Source organism: Salmo salar, chromosome ssa01 (assembly GCF_905237065.1).
Source record: "Salmo salar chromosome ssa01, Ssal_v3.1, whole genome shotgun sequence".
Taxonomy (NCBI): domain Eukaryota; kingdom Metazoa; phylum Chordata; class Actinopteri; order Salmoniformes; family Salmonidae; genus Salmo; species Salmo salar.
In genome coordinates, this window is record NC_059442.1 from 44,530,902 (window position 1) to 44,545,371 (window position 14,470).

A 14,470-nucleotide genomic window follows, 5' to 3' on the forward strand; every position below is an offset into this window, starting at 1 on the left:
AGATCATCCAATCATGGCTAGCGGGAAGGTTCCTGTCTTTCCGTCACTAAACTAACTAGGCTCGTAATTTAACAATTTACGGATGGAATACAAGTTTGTTATTAAGGCACATGAAAGTTCACATGTTCCAGAAGGCATTTCTGCCCCCAAAAAATGTATTAAAAAAAAATGTATGTTCAAATGACTCTCCTGTGAAGTAGTGACGTGCGACATACGCATAGTTTCCTGAAACTAGTCACATTTGTCCGTAAAGAATGTAGTGCTCCTGTAATTTCATGAATAAGCCATTGCTGTGTTTCTATGGTTTTCTCCAGGTTATGCTATAAGGTAGTGTTCCTGGTGTAGCACTTCTGTGGGAAAGCACCTGTTTCTTTCAATATTGTTTTTCCTATTAAGATCACAGACATGGTCTACCAAAACTAAATATATTGTCTGGTGACGTTGTAACACATAATTTACATATAGCACAAGGAATGTAGCACAAGAAATCTGATCATATTTATTTAAAGAAATACATTTGTCATATTTATTTAGTTTGTTATATAACAGATGTTGGATATGAACATAAATACTGAAACATTTCAATCTCAAAGTTTGTTTTTTAAACTCTACACCTCAACTCCAAGGCATACAGAGTCCAAAAGCAGCTCTAACTTGAAAGTCTTTATAAATGCTGTTCAGTTTGTAGGCCTTTCGGTTGCCTTATTTCCCTCTACATCCTTGCTGATATAACACCAAGGTGAGACAGTGGTGACTTTCAGGAACTTCACCCAAGAGGGTGAGATTCAATCCAAGGCCTCTTATAGAGCAGAGCACTGGACAGCTCACCATGCGCCATTGAAAGGAAATTTCCCTGACGTTCGCGGAGATCACATTCACGGTAAACACTGTGCATGTCAGCTCCCCGGGCGCCGTAGACGTCGATTATGGCAGCCCCCCCCCCGCTCCGATTCAGAGGGGTTGGGTTAAATGCGGAAGACACATTTCAGTTGAATGCATTCAGTTGTACAACTGACTAAGTATCCCCTTTCCATTTCCCTCAAGCGTAAATTACCTTTAAAAAGGTCAAGAGCCATGCACTGCTATATAACATGCCTTGGATTGAAACCCGGAATTGGTTGTTCAGGCTCTGAGTAATGTCTTGAGCCTAGGGAACAGACGCAGGGCATTCTGTGTCGTCACCTCCATCACCGTTTCCAAGGGAACCCCTTTGATCTTGCTGATGTACTCAGCACAGACAGAGATATTCTTTGGCTCATTTCTCACCTATGTTTAAGATGCAAAAGCATGACTAGTGTTAGTAATACCATCTCTAAAATATATTCTTAGATGCATCAATCACTTTCAAACATTATTTGATTTACAACCACTTTCAAACCAGGATAAAGTCAATGGCATATGGATTTCAATCTACACTGAACAAAAATATAAACGCAACAGGCAACAATTTCAAATATTTTACTGAGTTATAGTTCATATAAGTAAATCAGTCAATTGAAATAAATTTGTTAGGCCCTAATCTACGGATTTCACATGACTGTGAATACAGATATGCATCCGTTGGTCACAGATACCTTAAAAAAAAGGTAGGGGCGTGGATCAGAAAATCAGTCAGTATCTGGTGTGACCACCATTTGCCTCATGCAGCGCGACATCTCCTTTTCATAGAGTTGATCAGGCTGTTGACTGTGGCCTGTGGAATGTTGTCTCACTCCTCCTCAATGGCTGTGCGAAGTTGCTGGATATTGGCAGGAACTGGAACACGCTGTCGTACACGTCGATCCAGAGCATCCCAAACATGCTCAATAGGTGACATGTCTGGTGAGCATGCAAGCCATGGAAGAACTGGGACATTTTCAGCTTCCAGGAATTGTGTACAGATCCTTGCGACATGGGGCTGTGCATTATCATGCTGAAACATGAGGTGATGGCGGCTGATGAATGGCACGACACTGGGCCTCAGGATCTCGTCATGGTATCTCTGTGCATTCAAATATCCACATTTTATTACATTACGGCCTTAATCTAAAATTGATTAAATCGTTTTTTTTTTCTCTCATCAATCTACACACAATACCCCATAATGACAAAGTAAAAACAGGTTTTATAAATGTTTGCAAATGTATAAAATATAAAACCCTGAAATATCACATTTACATAAGTATTCAGACCCTTTACTCAGGACTTTGTTGAAGCACCTTTGGCAGCATTTACAGCCTCAAGTACCCGCAAACATTTCTAAGTACCCGTTTTCACTTTGTCATTATGGGGTATTGTGTGTAGATTGAAGAGGATAAAAAAACATATATTTTAGAATAAGACTAACGTAACAAAATGTGGAAAAAGTCAAGGGGTCTGAATACTTCCCAAATGCACTGTATGCCTGCCCATACCATAACCCCACCGCCACCATGGGGTACCATAACCGCCACCAATCTGTTCACAACTTTGACATCAGCAAACCGCTCGCCCACACAACGCCATACACGTGGTCTGCGGATGTGAGGCCAGTTGAACCTACTGCCAAATGTTAGAGAAATGAACATTAAATGATCTGACAACAGCTCTGCTGTCAGCATGTCAATTGCACGCTCCCTCAAAACTTGAGACATCTGTGGCATTGTGTTCATTGTTTTGTGTGACAAAACTGCACATTTTAGAGATGCCTTTTACTGTACCCAGCACAAGGTGCAACTGTGTAATGATCATGCTGTTTAATCCGCTTCTTGATCTGCCACACCTGTCCGGTGGATGGATTATCTTGGCAAAGGAGAAATGCTCACTAACAGGGATGTAAAAACATTTGTGAGAGAAATTGAGAGAAATATAATCTTAGTGTGTTTGGAAAATTTCTGGGATCTTTTAGTTCAACTCATGAAATATGGGGTCACTTAGAAATGTCCTTGTTTTACATGTTGCGTTTATATTTTTGTTCAGTATATATACTGTGTTATGTTTTATGTACAGTAACGTTCAAAAGTTTGGGGTCACGTAGAAATTTCCTTGTTTTTGAAAGAAAAGCACAATTGTTGTCCATTAAAATAGCATCCCGAAGTCTACTTACTACTATTTAATGAAGCTGCCAGTTGAGGATTTGTGAAGTGTCTGTTTCTCAAACTAGACACTCTAATGTACTTGTCCTCTTGCTCAGATGTGGACCGGGGCCTCCCACTCCTTTTTCTATTCTGGTTAGAGACAGTTTGCGCTGTTCTGTGAAGGGAGTAGTACAAAGAGTTGTACGAGATCTTCAGTTGCTTGGCAATTTCTCGCATGGAATAGCCTTCATTTCTCAGAACAAGAATAGACTGACAAGTTTCAGAAGAAAGGTCTTTGTTTCTGGCCATTTGGAGCCCGTAATCGAGCCCACAAATGCTGATGCTCCAGATACTCAACTTGTCTAAAGAAGGCCAGTTTTATCGTTTTTTTTTTATATCAGGACAACAGTTTTCAGCTGTGCTAACATAATTGAAAAAGGGTTCTCTAATGATCAATTAGCCTTTTAAAATGATGAACTTGGATTAGTTAACACAACGTGCCATTGGAACACAGGAGAGATGGTTGCTGATAATGGGCCTCTGTACGCCTGTGTAGATATTCCTTTTAAAAAAAAAATCTGAGTTTCCAGCTACAATAGTCATTTACAACATTAATTAACAATGTCTACACTGTATTTCTGATCAATTTTATGTTTTTTAATGGACAAAAAATGTCCTTTTCTTTCAAAAAACAAGGACATTTCTAAGTGACCCCAAACTTTTGAACGGTAGTGTATATTGCGTTTTGTTTTTGAGTGTAAATAAAGTTAGCAATCCTACCTGTTTCTCTGGACCCAAGGCAGGTGAATCGGTTTCTAGACACATGCTCTCCAACGGCAGCTGTTTCACTAGCTTCTGCTTCTTGTGGGATTTTTTTTTTTTAAGGAAGCGACACAAGTTCAAATTAGCACATTAAGTGACATAGTTCAGACAGTACAAGACTCACATCTGTTCAGATAAAATGCATCAACAATTTTCTTTTTTAAACAACGAGCGAACAAGTGCTGTAGTGTTAGTACTACTTAGTGTGAGAAAACAAATCAAATCCCAATTCATTTAAAGTGAATTTAACAAAAGCCTTAATACACTAACAGAAAAATAACGTTATAATTAAAAAACTCTTTACCTGTTCACTTCTTACTATAGATGGAGGAATGGAGAAGAAATACCCAGCCTTCACTCCCTCCATGGCAACTGAGGGTTTCCCATCAAAAGCATGAAGAAGAGCTTTCTCAACACCTAGTGGAAAGTCAAAATCAATCAAATGTATTTATAAAGCCCTTCTTAAATCGGCTGATGTCACAAAGTGCTGTACAGAAACACAGCCTAAAACCCCAAACAGCAAGCAATACAGGTGTAGAAGCACGATGGCTAGGAAAAACTCCCTAGAAAGGCCAGAACCTAGGAAGAAACCTAGAGAGGAACCAGGCTATGAGGGGTGGCCAGTCCTCTTCTGGCTGTGCCAGTTGGAGATTGTAACAGAACATGGCCAAGATGTTCAAATGTTCATAGATGACCAGCAGGGTCAAATAATAATAATCACAGTGGTTATCGAGGGTGCAACAGGACAGCACCTCAGGAGTAAATGTCAGTTGGCTTTTCATAGCCGATCATTCAGAGTATCTCTACCGCTCCTGCTGTCTCTAGAGAGTTGAAAACAGCAGGTCTGGGACAGGTAGCATGTCCGGTGAACAGGTCAGGGTTCCGTAGGCGCAGGCAGAACATTTGAAACTGGAGCAGCAGCACAGCCAGGTGGAGTGGGGACAGCAAGGAGTCATCAGGCCAGGTAGTCCTGAGACATGCATTGTTTATTATATTAATTAACTTGGCAGATTCTGTGCCTTCAGACAGTATTCACACCCCTTGACTTTTTACACATTTTGTTGTTACAAGGTGGGATTAAAATGGATTTGTCATTTTTTTTGTCAACGATCTACACAAAATACTCTGTCAAAGTGGAAGAAAAATTTGAACCTTTGTAAAAAAAATACAAAATAAAACACTAATATATTACATATGGATCACCTTTGGCAATGATTACAGCTGAGAGTCTCTGGGTAAGTCTATAAGCTTAGCACACCTGGATTGTACAATATTTGCAAATCATTCTTTAAAAAAATTATTCAAACTCTGAAGTTGGTTGTTGATCATTGCTATTCGGCCATTTTCAAGTCTTGCCATAGATTTTCAAGCCAATTTAAGTCAAAACTGTAGCTAGGCCACTCAGGAATATTCAATGTCGTCTTGCTTGGTAAGCAACTCCCAAGGTCTGTTGGAAAGCAGACTGAACCAGGTTTTCTTCTTGGATTTTGCCTGTGCTTAGCTCTATTACATTTCTTTTCATCCCCAAAAACTCCCTAGTCCTTGCCGATGACAAGCATACCCATAACATTATTCAGCCACTATCATGCTTAAAAATATGAAGAGCCCTAATCTGTGATGCGTTGGGTTGTATTTGCCCCAAACATAACACTTTGTATTCAGGACATGAAGTAAATTTTTTGTAGTATAAATGCCTTGTTGCAAACAGGATGTATGTTTTGGAATATTTTTACTCTGTACAGGCTTCCTTCTTTTCACTGTCATTTATGTTCGTTTTGTGGAGTAACTACAATGTTGTTGATCCATCCTCAGTTTTCTATCACAGCTATTAAACTCTAACTGTTTTAAAGTCACCATTGGCCTCAGTTCCTCTCTGGCAACTGAGTTAGGAAGGACGGCTGTATCTTTGTAGTAACTGGTTGTATCGATACACCATACAAAGTGTAATTAGTAAATTCACCATGCTCAAAGGGATATTTAATGTCCGCTTTCTTTCTTTTTTACCCATGTACCCATTGGTCCCCTTCTTTGCAAGGCATTGGAAAACCTCCCTGGTCTTTGTGGTTGAATCTGTGTTTGAAATTCACTGCTTGATTGAGGGACCTTACAGATCATTTCTGTACCCCACACATACAATTAAGTAGTCATTCAAAAATCATGTGAATTCTTAAAAGTCTATGCCGTGTGGGGGGGTTCTAAGCTGACATATGGAATTGTTTTAGATGGTTATACTATGGATCATTTAGCTATTTGATTTTGAATTTAGGACCCCTTTAGGTATCAAAAAATATATAAACAAATTATTTGATAAAATGTTGAATTTGGCCTTTACTGCAATAGCCCAGAGAAACACAGTAAAAAAAAATTATCATGAGAAGCAAGGTTTTGAAGTGTCTGTCCTATGTCTACAGTATTTTCAGAAAGTATTCAGACTCCTTGACTTTTTCCAAATTTTGTTACATTACAGCCTTATTTTAAAATGCCTCAAGTCTATGACGTGACAAGCTTGGCACACCTGTATTTAGGGACTTTCTCCCATTCTTCTCAACAGATCCTCTCAAGCTCTGTCAGGTTGGATGTGGAGCATCGCTGCACAGCTATTTTCAGGTCTCTCCAGAAATGTTCAATTGGGTTCAAGTCTGAGCACACCCCCATTCACATCGACGGAGCAGTAGTGGAGCGGGTCGAGAGTTTAAAGTTTGTTGTCCACATCACTAAGGATCTGTAGAAGTCCAATCACACCAACACAGTTGTGAAGAGGGCACGACCATGCCTCTTTCCATTCAGGAGGCTGAAAAGATTTGGCATGGACCCTCAGATCCTCAAAAAGTTCTACAACTGCACAATGACTGGATGTATCACCGCTTGGTATGGCAACTTCTTGGCATCCAACCGCAAGGTGCTACAGAGGGTAGTGCATAAGGCCCAGTACATCACTGGAAACGAGCTCCCTGCCATCCAGGATGTCTATACCAGGACTGAAAAATTGTCAAAGACTCCAGCCATCCAAGTCATAGACTGTTCTCTCTGCTACCGCACGGCAAGCAGTACCGATGTACAAAGTCTAGAACCAACAAGGCCCTGAACAGCTTCTACCCTCAAGCATTAAGACTACTATATAGTTAGTTAAATAGTTAAGCAAATAGCTACTACCTGGACTATCTGCATTGACCCTTTTTGCACTAACTTTTTTGACTCATCACATACGCTGCTGCTACTGTTTATTATCTGTCACTTTATTCCTAGTTATATGTACATATCTACCTCAACCAACTCGTACCCCTGCACATCAACTCAGTACTGGTACCCCGTTATATATAGCCAAGTTATCATTACTCATTGTGTATTTATTATTACTTTTATTATTACGTGTTTAACTTTTTTATTATTTATCTATTTCCTTTCTCTCTGCATTGTTGGGAAGGGCCCGTAAGTAAGCATTTCACTGTTTGTCCACACCTGTTGTTTACAAAAATGAAAAAATGAAATATCAAATTTCAAAGTATTCAGACCCTTTACTCAGTACTTTGCTGAAGCACCTTTGGCAGTGATTACAACCTCGAGTCTTCTTGGGTATGACGCGCAAAGCTTGGAACACCTGTATTTGGGGAGTTTCTCCCATTCTCTCAAGCTCTGTCAGGTTGGATGGGGAGCGTCGCTGACCAGCTATTTTCAGGTCTCTCATGAGATATTCGATCGGGTTCAAGTCTGGGCTCTGGCTGGGCCACTCAAGGACATTCAGACTTGTCCCAAAGCCACTCCTGTGTTGTCTTGGCTGTGTGCTTAGGGTCGTTGTCCTGCTGGAAGGTGAACCTTCGCCCCAGTCTGAGGTCCTGAGCGATCTGGAGCAGGTTTTCATCAAGGATCTCTCTGTACTTTGCTCCGGTCATCTTTCCCTTGATCCTGATTAGTCTCCCAGTCCCTGCAGCAGAAAAACATCCCCACAGCATGATGCTACCACCACCAAGTGGGTTGTCATGTGCCTTTTACTGAGGAGTGGCTTCCGTCTGGCTACTCTACCATAAAGGCCTGATTGGTGGAGTGATGCAGAGATGATTAGGAACTCTAGAGCTCTGTCAGAGTGACCATCGGGTTCTTACCTACCTAACCAGGGTTCTTACCTACCTAACCGGGTCACCTACCTAACCAAGGCCCTTCTCCCCCGATTGCTCAGTCTTGGTGGTTCCAAACTTCTTCCATTTAAGAATAATGGTGGCCACTGTGTTCTTGGGGACCTTCATGCTGCAGAAATGCTTTGGTACCCTTCCCCAGATCCGTGCCTCGACATAATCCTGTCTCGGAGCTCTACGGACAATTAACTGTGCCTGTAAATTGATTTAGAGTTGCCCTAAACTGTTTATTGCGCGTATCATGTTGATTTTGGAGGTCTACACACTGGGAAGCTTATTGTAATTTAAATTAAAATGCATTGAGATACCGGTATGTCATTAACATGCCACTCGCGACAGTAAAACAGATACAAATGGGGGCTGTAATGAGAAAAGTTAATAGTGGTAATATAAGTAGTATAAACTGTATATATATATGGTCCCCTGTTTGTAAATGTACATTCTAACTGTGTCGGCATGTGCTAAATTGAGGGTCTTGAATTTCAGTGATTGACAGTCCTTAGTGTTTCACGTTGAGTCTTTCTAAATTTGGGTTGTATAACCATAATGGGGTTTATAACCATTGATAGTAGGGGTTTTGTTTTATCATGTATTCCGAATTATAATGTTAAAGCGCATCAATACATATGGCTTTCTGGATGATACAGTACAATTGATTTGAGCATGTTTTAGTATGTTTATAACTATATAAGTGGACTAGCAGTAGTGACTAACATGTTATGGGTTAGATGGAATGATTTATGTGCAAATGCATTTGTAGCCAGAGGTTAAGTACATACAGGGCATGTGTTTGAGACAGAATGTTTGCTGCACAAGGGTGTTAGTTGTTGATTCTAGCAGAGATAGTGTTTTCATTTCAGACACTATTGTAAACTTTCAGTGAGGGGTTTGCCAAAGAAGGTACAAAGCTTGAATTAGCCAAAGATCCCTGTATACAGGAGGCCACCTTACCAGAAGGGAAGTTTGCTGTAGTAGTAGCATCACATCTTCTGCAAAGTGTGCCGAAGGATAAGTGACCATTGCTGTACATTCATACCCCAGGGTGAGGGTAACTTGACTATTGTAGTGGAACATCTGAAAGAGCTCATCAGTGATCTCGCAAACAAACACCAAACGAAGCGATTGCCTTGCATGTGGTGATGAAGCGTGTACCGATGTTGAATTCTTATGTTATTTTTCCCCTTCTGAGAATGAATTGCACTATGTGAAGGTTTGAAACTCAATGACAAAGGAGGTAATTTACAATTGTAATGTACTAAGTGTAAGAAAGTCTTCCATTTTTCCTCTTTCCCCTCATGTTAATGCTTGTTTGATGAAAATGCTTGTAAGTAATTTTCTATTAGGTTGAGACATAGTCTCAAAAGGGAGGACTGGTGGAAAATAATTTTTAGACATCATATGCTGTTTTTCTTAAGAGAATTGTGCATTGTTATATGTTAGTGTTTTTTTTTTGCTGACGCAGGCTTGTCTTGTGTGAATTAGTCATAATTTTTTATTTATTTAACCTTTATTTAACCAGATAGGCAAGTTGAGAACAAGTTCTCATTTACACTACAACCTGGCCAAGATAAAGCAAAGCAGCTCGACACATACAACAACACAGAGTTACACATGGAGTAAAACAAACATAGTCAATAATACAGTAGAAAATAAGTCTATATACAATGTGAGCAAATGAGGTGAGATAAGGGAGATAAAGGCAATACATAGGCCATGGTGGCAAAGTAAATACAATATAGCAAGTAAAACACTGGAATGATAGATTTGCAGTGGATGAATGTGCAAAGTAGAAATACTGGGCTGCAAAGGAGCAAAATAAATAAATAAACACGGTGGCGAAGTAAATACAATATAGCAAGTAAAACACGGGAATGGTAGATTTGCAGTGGATGAATGAGCAAAGGAGCAAAATAAATAAATAAATAAATACAGTAGGGGAAGAGGTAGTTGTTTGGGCTAATTATAGATGGGCTATGTACAGGTGCAGTAACCTGTGAGCTGCTCTGACAGATGGTGCTTAAAGCTAGAGAGAGAAATAAGTGTTTCCAGTTTTAGAGATTTTTGTAGTTCCTTCCAGTCATTGGCAGCAGAGAACTGGAAGGAGAGGGGGCCAAAGGAGGAATTGGCTTTGGGGGTGACCAGTGAGATATACGTGCTGGAGCGCGTGCTACGGGTGGGTGCTGCTATGGTGACCAGCGAGCTGAGATAAGGGGGGACTTTACCTAGCAGGGCCTTGTAGATGACCTGGAGCCAGTGGGTTTGGCGCCGAGTATGAAGCGAGGGCCAGCCAACGAGAGCGTACAGGTCGCAGTGGTGGGTAGTATATGGGGCTTTGGTGACAAAACGGATGGCACTGTGATAGACTGCATCCAATTTATTGAGTAGGGTATTGGAGGCTATTTTGTAAATGACATCGACGAAGTCGAGGATCGGTAGGATGGTCTGTTTTACGAGGGTATGTTTGGCAGCATGAGTGAAGGATGCTTTTTTGCGAAATAGGAAGCCAATTCTAGATTTAACTTTGGATTGGAGATGTTTGATGTGAGTCTGGAAGGAGAGTTTACAGTCTAGTCAGACACCTAGGTATTTGTAGTTGTCCACATATTCTAAGTCAGAACCGTCCAGAGTAGTGATACTGGACGGGCGGGCAGGTGCAGGCAGCGATCGGTTGAAGAGCATGCATTTAGTTTTACTTGTATTTAAGAGCAGTTGGAGGCCATGGAAGGAGAGTTGTATGGCATTTAAACTCATCTGGAGGGTTGTTAATTAACACAGTGTTCAAAGAAGGGCCAGAAGTATACAGAATGGTTGTCGTCTGCGTAGAGGTAAGTCTGGGTGTACAGATAAGAACCGGGTGCGACCACAGTATGTGACATCCCATTGGTACTATCTGTAGGAACTCATCTGCGTGGAAACTTGCAGGAAGGAACAGACAATGGTGGCAACGTCAGCTATCAATTTGCACAGATAAGCAAAACGCCTTTTATACACTATGTTCCTCATCCGTTTGCACATATCCGCTAACTGCCACATAGACAAAGAGGTTGGACTTTACCATAAAAGCTAAGAGCCAACTCTGTTCGCTGGGCTCTTAATTCTGCACCTTTGAGTGATTGTTAACCGCTCCATTTTTGCAAATCTTATAATAAAGTTGTTGTTTGAAGAAACTAGTCTCTCTTCTTCTGGTGAGAATTTCCATGACAGCTGTTATTGTGAAGTGGTAACGTCGAGGAGCAACAACAGCTCATCCTGTTCATCTGGAGCTTCATGAAATGGGTTTCCATGCGTTTCCAATTCCCCTGTGCACAAAGCGAAGTCCATACAGAAATGGATTGTTGAGATCGGTGTGGAAGAACTTGACTGGCCGGCACAGAGCCCTGACCTCAACCCCATCGAACACCTTTGGGATGAATTGGAACACCGACTGCAAGCCAGGCCTAATTGCCCAACATCAGTGACCAACCTCATTAATGCTCTTGTGGCTGAATGGAAGCAAGTCCCTGCAGCAATGTTCCAACAGTTGAAAGCCTTCCCAGAAGACTGGATGCAGCAAAGGGGGGACCAACTCCATATTAATGCCCATGATTTTGGAATGAGATGTTCGACGAGCAGGTGTCCACATACTTCTGGTCATGTAGTGTACATAGAAATATATGAAATTACCTTGTTCCTTTAGCAGGTGTATAGTAGGTCTGCCTGCAGATCTTGAATGGACATTTCTAAACAATGGATACACCATGTTACAAAAAACATCTGACAAGATATATTGATTAAAACAAATGGACTGCGAGGAAAATGTATCAATACAAACAACAACGCATGATTAATAATTTTGATTTGGTTTATATTAGTGTAGGACTCACAGCGGAAGGTCCAGTTGTTTTGCAATCTCTGCCTGCCGAATAAGCACCTGTCTTTGACTGTCTTTGTCTGCGTCACCACTGACAAATCTGGGGGTGAAATCCAAGCCTACCTGGAAGTGAAGGCAATGATGACTGATTATCAGTGATGTAAGATCATCAACCAACCACTTAGTTACTGTCTAGTGTGGATCTAACCCCAGCCCCAGGCTTATTACCACATACAGTGCATTGCAAAAGTATTCATACCCCTCGGATTTCTTCAATACAGCGATTACAGCTGTGAGTCACTCCAGCGTAGATTTTGCCTTGTGTTGTAGGTTATTGTCCTGCTGAATGGTGAATTACTCTTCCAGTGTCTGGTGTAAAGCAGACTGAAGCAGGTTCTCCTCTAGGATTTTGCCTGTGTCTAGCTCCATCCTGTTTCTTTTCACCCAGAAAAAAACTCTCCTGTCTTTGCCGATGGCAAGCATACCCATACCATGATGCAGCCACCACCATGCTTGAAAATAAGGAGGCAGCTACTCAGTGACGTGTTGTGTTGGATTTGCCCGAAACATAAAGCTTTACATTCAGGCCAAAAAGTGTATTCCTTTGACATGTCTTTTTGCAGTATTACTTTAGCTCCTTGTTGCATTCAAAATGCATGTTTTGAAATATTTGTATTCTGTATATTTGTATTCTTTCACTCATTGAAGTCATTATTGTGTAGTCACTACAATGTTGTTGATCCATCCTCAGTTTTTTCCTATCACAGCCATTGAACTCTGTAACTGTTTTAAAATCACCAATGGCCTCATGGTAACATCCCTGATCCCTTAATTTCTGTCCTGCAGCTCAGTTCAGAAGGACGACTGTATCATCGATGTGTCTGAGTGTTTTAATACATAATCTATAACATAATTATTAACTTGACCATGCTTAAAGAGATATTCAATGTCTGATTTGTTATTGTTACCCATCTACTAATTTGAAATGCTCCCTGGTCTTTGTAGTTGAATCTGTGCTTGAAATTCAATACTTGACTGAGGGACCTTACAGATGTTGTATGTATGAGGTACAGAGGAAGGGTTAGTCATGAAAAAAAAAACATGTCAACCCCTATTATTTCACAAAGAGTGAGTCCATGCAACTTATGCGATTTATTAAGTCAAATTCGACTCCTGAACAAACAAAAGGGCTGAATATCTATGCAACAACTATATTTTAGTTATGTAAATTTGATTAATCTTTTAAACAATTTTAAACAATATTTTTTGTAGATTGTTGACAAAAAATGACACTTAAATGTATTTTAATCCCACTTTGTAACATGATAAAATGTGAAGAAATCCAAGGGGTAAGAATACTTTTGAAAGGCACTGTATATAGAGAGTTTTGCCTGCTGGATGAGACTAGTGTGGATCTGTATCAATTTGCACACAAAATCAATACAAAGACTACTTACCTCCCCAATAGCAACAAGATGGTCTTTAAATTTCTCTATCAGGGGCAAAGCAGCATCTAAATCCTGCATAGAGAAAATATGACCATTTAACAAACAGTGCCGTAGTAGACATGCATTATGATGATGATGATGATGGTGGTGGCGATGATGATTATGATCTTTGTTTGGGGCACATACCTGGAGTAAGGCTCCTCTCTGTGGCTCAGGAGCTGTCCCCTGTATAGGATGGACACCTAAACAAGGGAAAATAAAGCCTGGGAACCTCTGTGACAGCTGTATAATCTTTTCAAACTCTCCAACATGTTCTGCTACTGCTAGTAGTGCTAAAAGCCCAGCCTGAAACAAAATAAAGTTGTATTGGTCACGTAAACATATTTTGCAGGTGTAGCGAAATGCTTATGTTCCTAGCTCCAACAGTGCAGTAATACCTAACAATACACACATTAAAACATTTTCATAGTGTGTATAGACATTATGGACAGTATATGAATAGAAAAGGTGTGTACAGCAGTAGTTATATAGAATTAGCCTTGACTAGAATACTGTATATACATATGAAGTGGGTAAACCAGTAACGTAAACATTATTAAAGTGACCAGTGGTCAATGACTATGTACATAGTGCAGCAGTCTCTAAGGTGCAGGGTTGAAGACCGGGTGGTAGCCGGCTAGTAAAAGTACTAAAGTTCAGGGCAGGGTACTTGGCAAAGGCCGGCTAGTGGTAAAATGTATACTATTAGGACACGTCAATGACTAGGGGCCCTCCCCAGGACAACGACATTAGCAACAACAACTGAACAAGTTACAGTTACCTTTTTAGAATTCTCAATCACATCTTCTATGTCCTGAAAGAAAATACAATACATTGATTAAAGCATTAGACAAAACAGACAGACTGTCATATTTAATACAGAACCAACAATTGGTAAAGCTTTAATAAAATACGCGTTACGTAAAAGTCATACATTGTCGAAATCTCCTGCAGAGATGTGACAGTGGCAGTCAATAAAGCCCTTCATGGATAACTTAATTTATTTAAAGTTGGAGAGATTGGGACTAAATAGGCTAGAATTTTCATAGAAACATGCTCTGCAATGCTCTCCCCAAATTGTCACGCAAAAGAAATATTGTGGATTCCACTTCCTGGTTCGTCACCATTTTCATTATCCAATCAGCA

The 14,470-nt window shown here is 40.4% G+C and overlaps 1 protein-coding gene across 6 annotated transcripts; it reads right to left on the bottom strand.

The window, feature by feature from the left end:
* Window positions 1–474: 474 nt before the first annotated feature.
* On the bottom strand, window positions 475–14,441 carry LOC106603272 (putative deoxyribonuclease TATDN3). Of its 6 annotated transcripts, none has more exons than XM_014196714.2 (9): window positions 14,259–14,441; window positions 14,106–14,138; window positions 13,472–13,630; window positions 13,295–13,357; window positions 11,851–11,960; window positions 11,651–11,706; window positions 4,162–4,274; window positions 3,816–3,893; window positions 475–1,266 (listed from the first exon to the last, which is right to left on the bottom strand). In XM_014196714.2, the coding sequence occupies exons 1-9, from the start codon at window positions 14,310–14,312 to the stop codon at window positions 1,123–1,125; spliced, it is 810 nt and encodes a 269-aa protein (XP_014052189.1). In that variant the 5' UTR covers window positions 14,313–14,441; the 3' UTR covers window positions 475–1,122. The 6 variants fall into 6 exon arrangements, with proteins under 6 accessions (XP_014052189.1, XP_014052180.1, XP_045574286.1 ...); XM_014196705.2 differs by having other exon boundaries at window positions 3,816–3,896; XM_045718330.1 differs by lacking the exon at window positions 475–1,266 and adding an exon at window positions 2,073–2,760 and having other exon boundaries at window positions 3,816–3,896; window positions 14,259–14,318.
* Window positions 14,442–14,470: the final 29 nt, after the last annotated feature.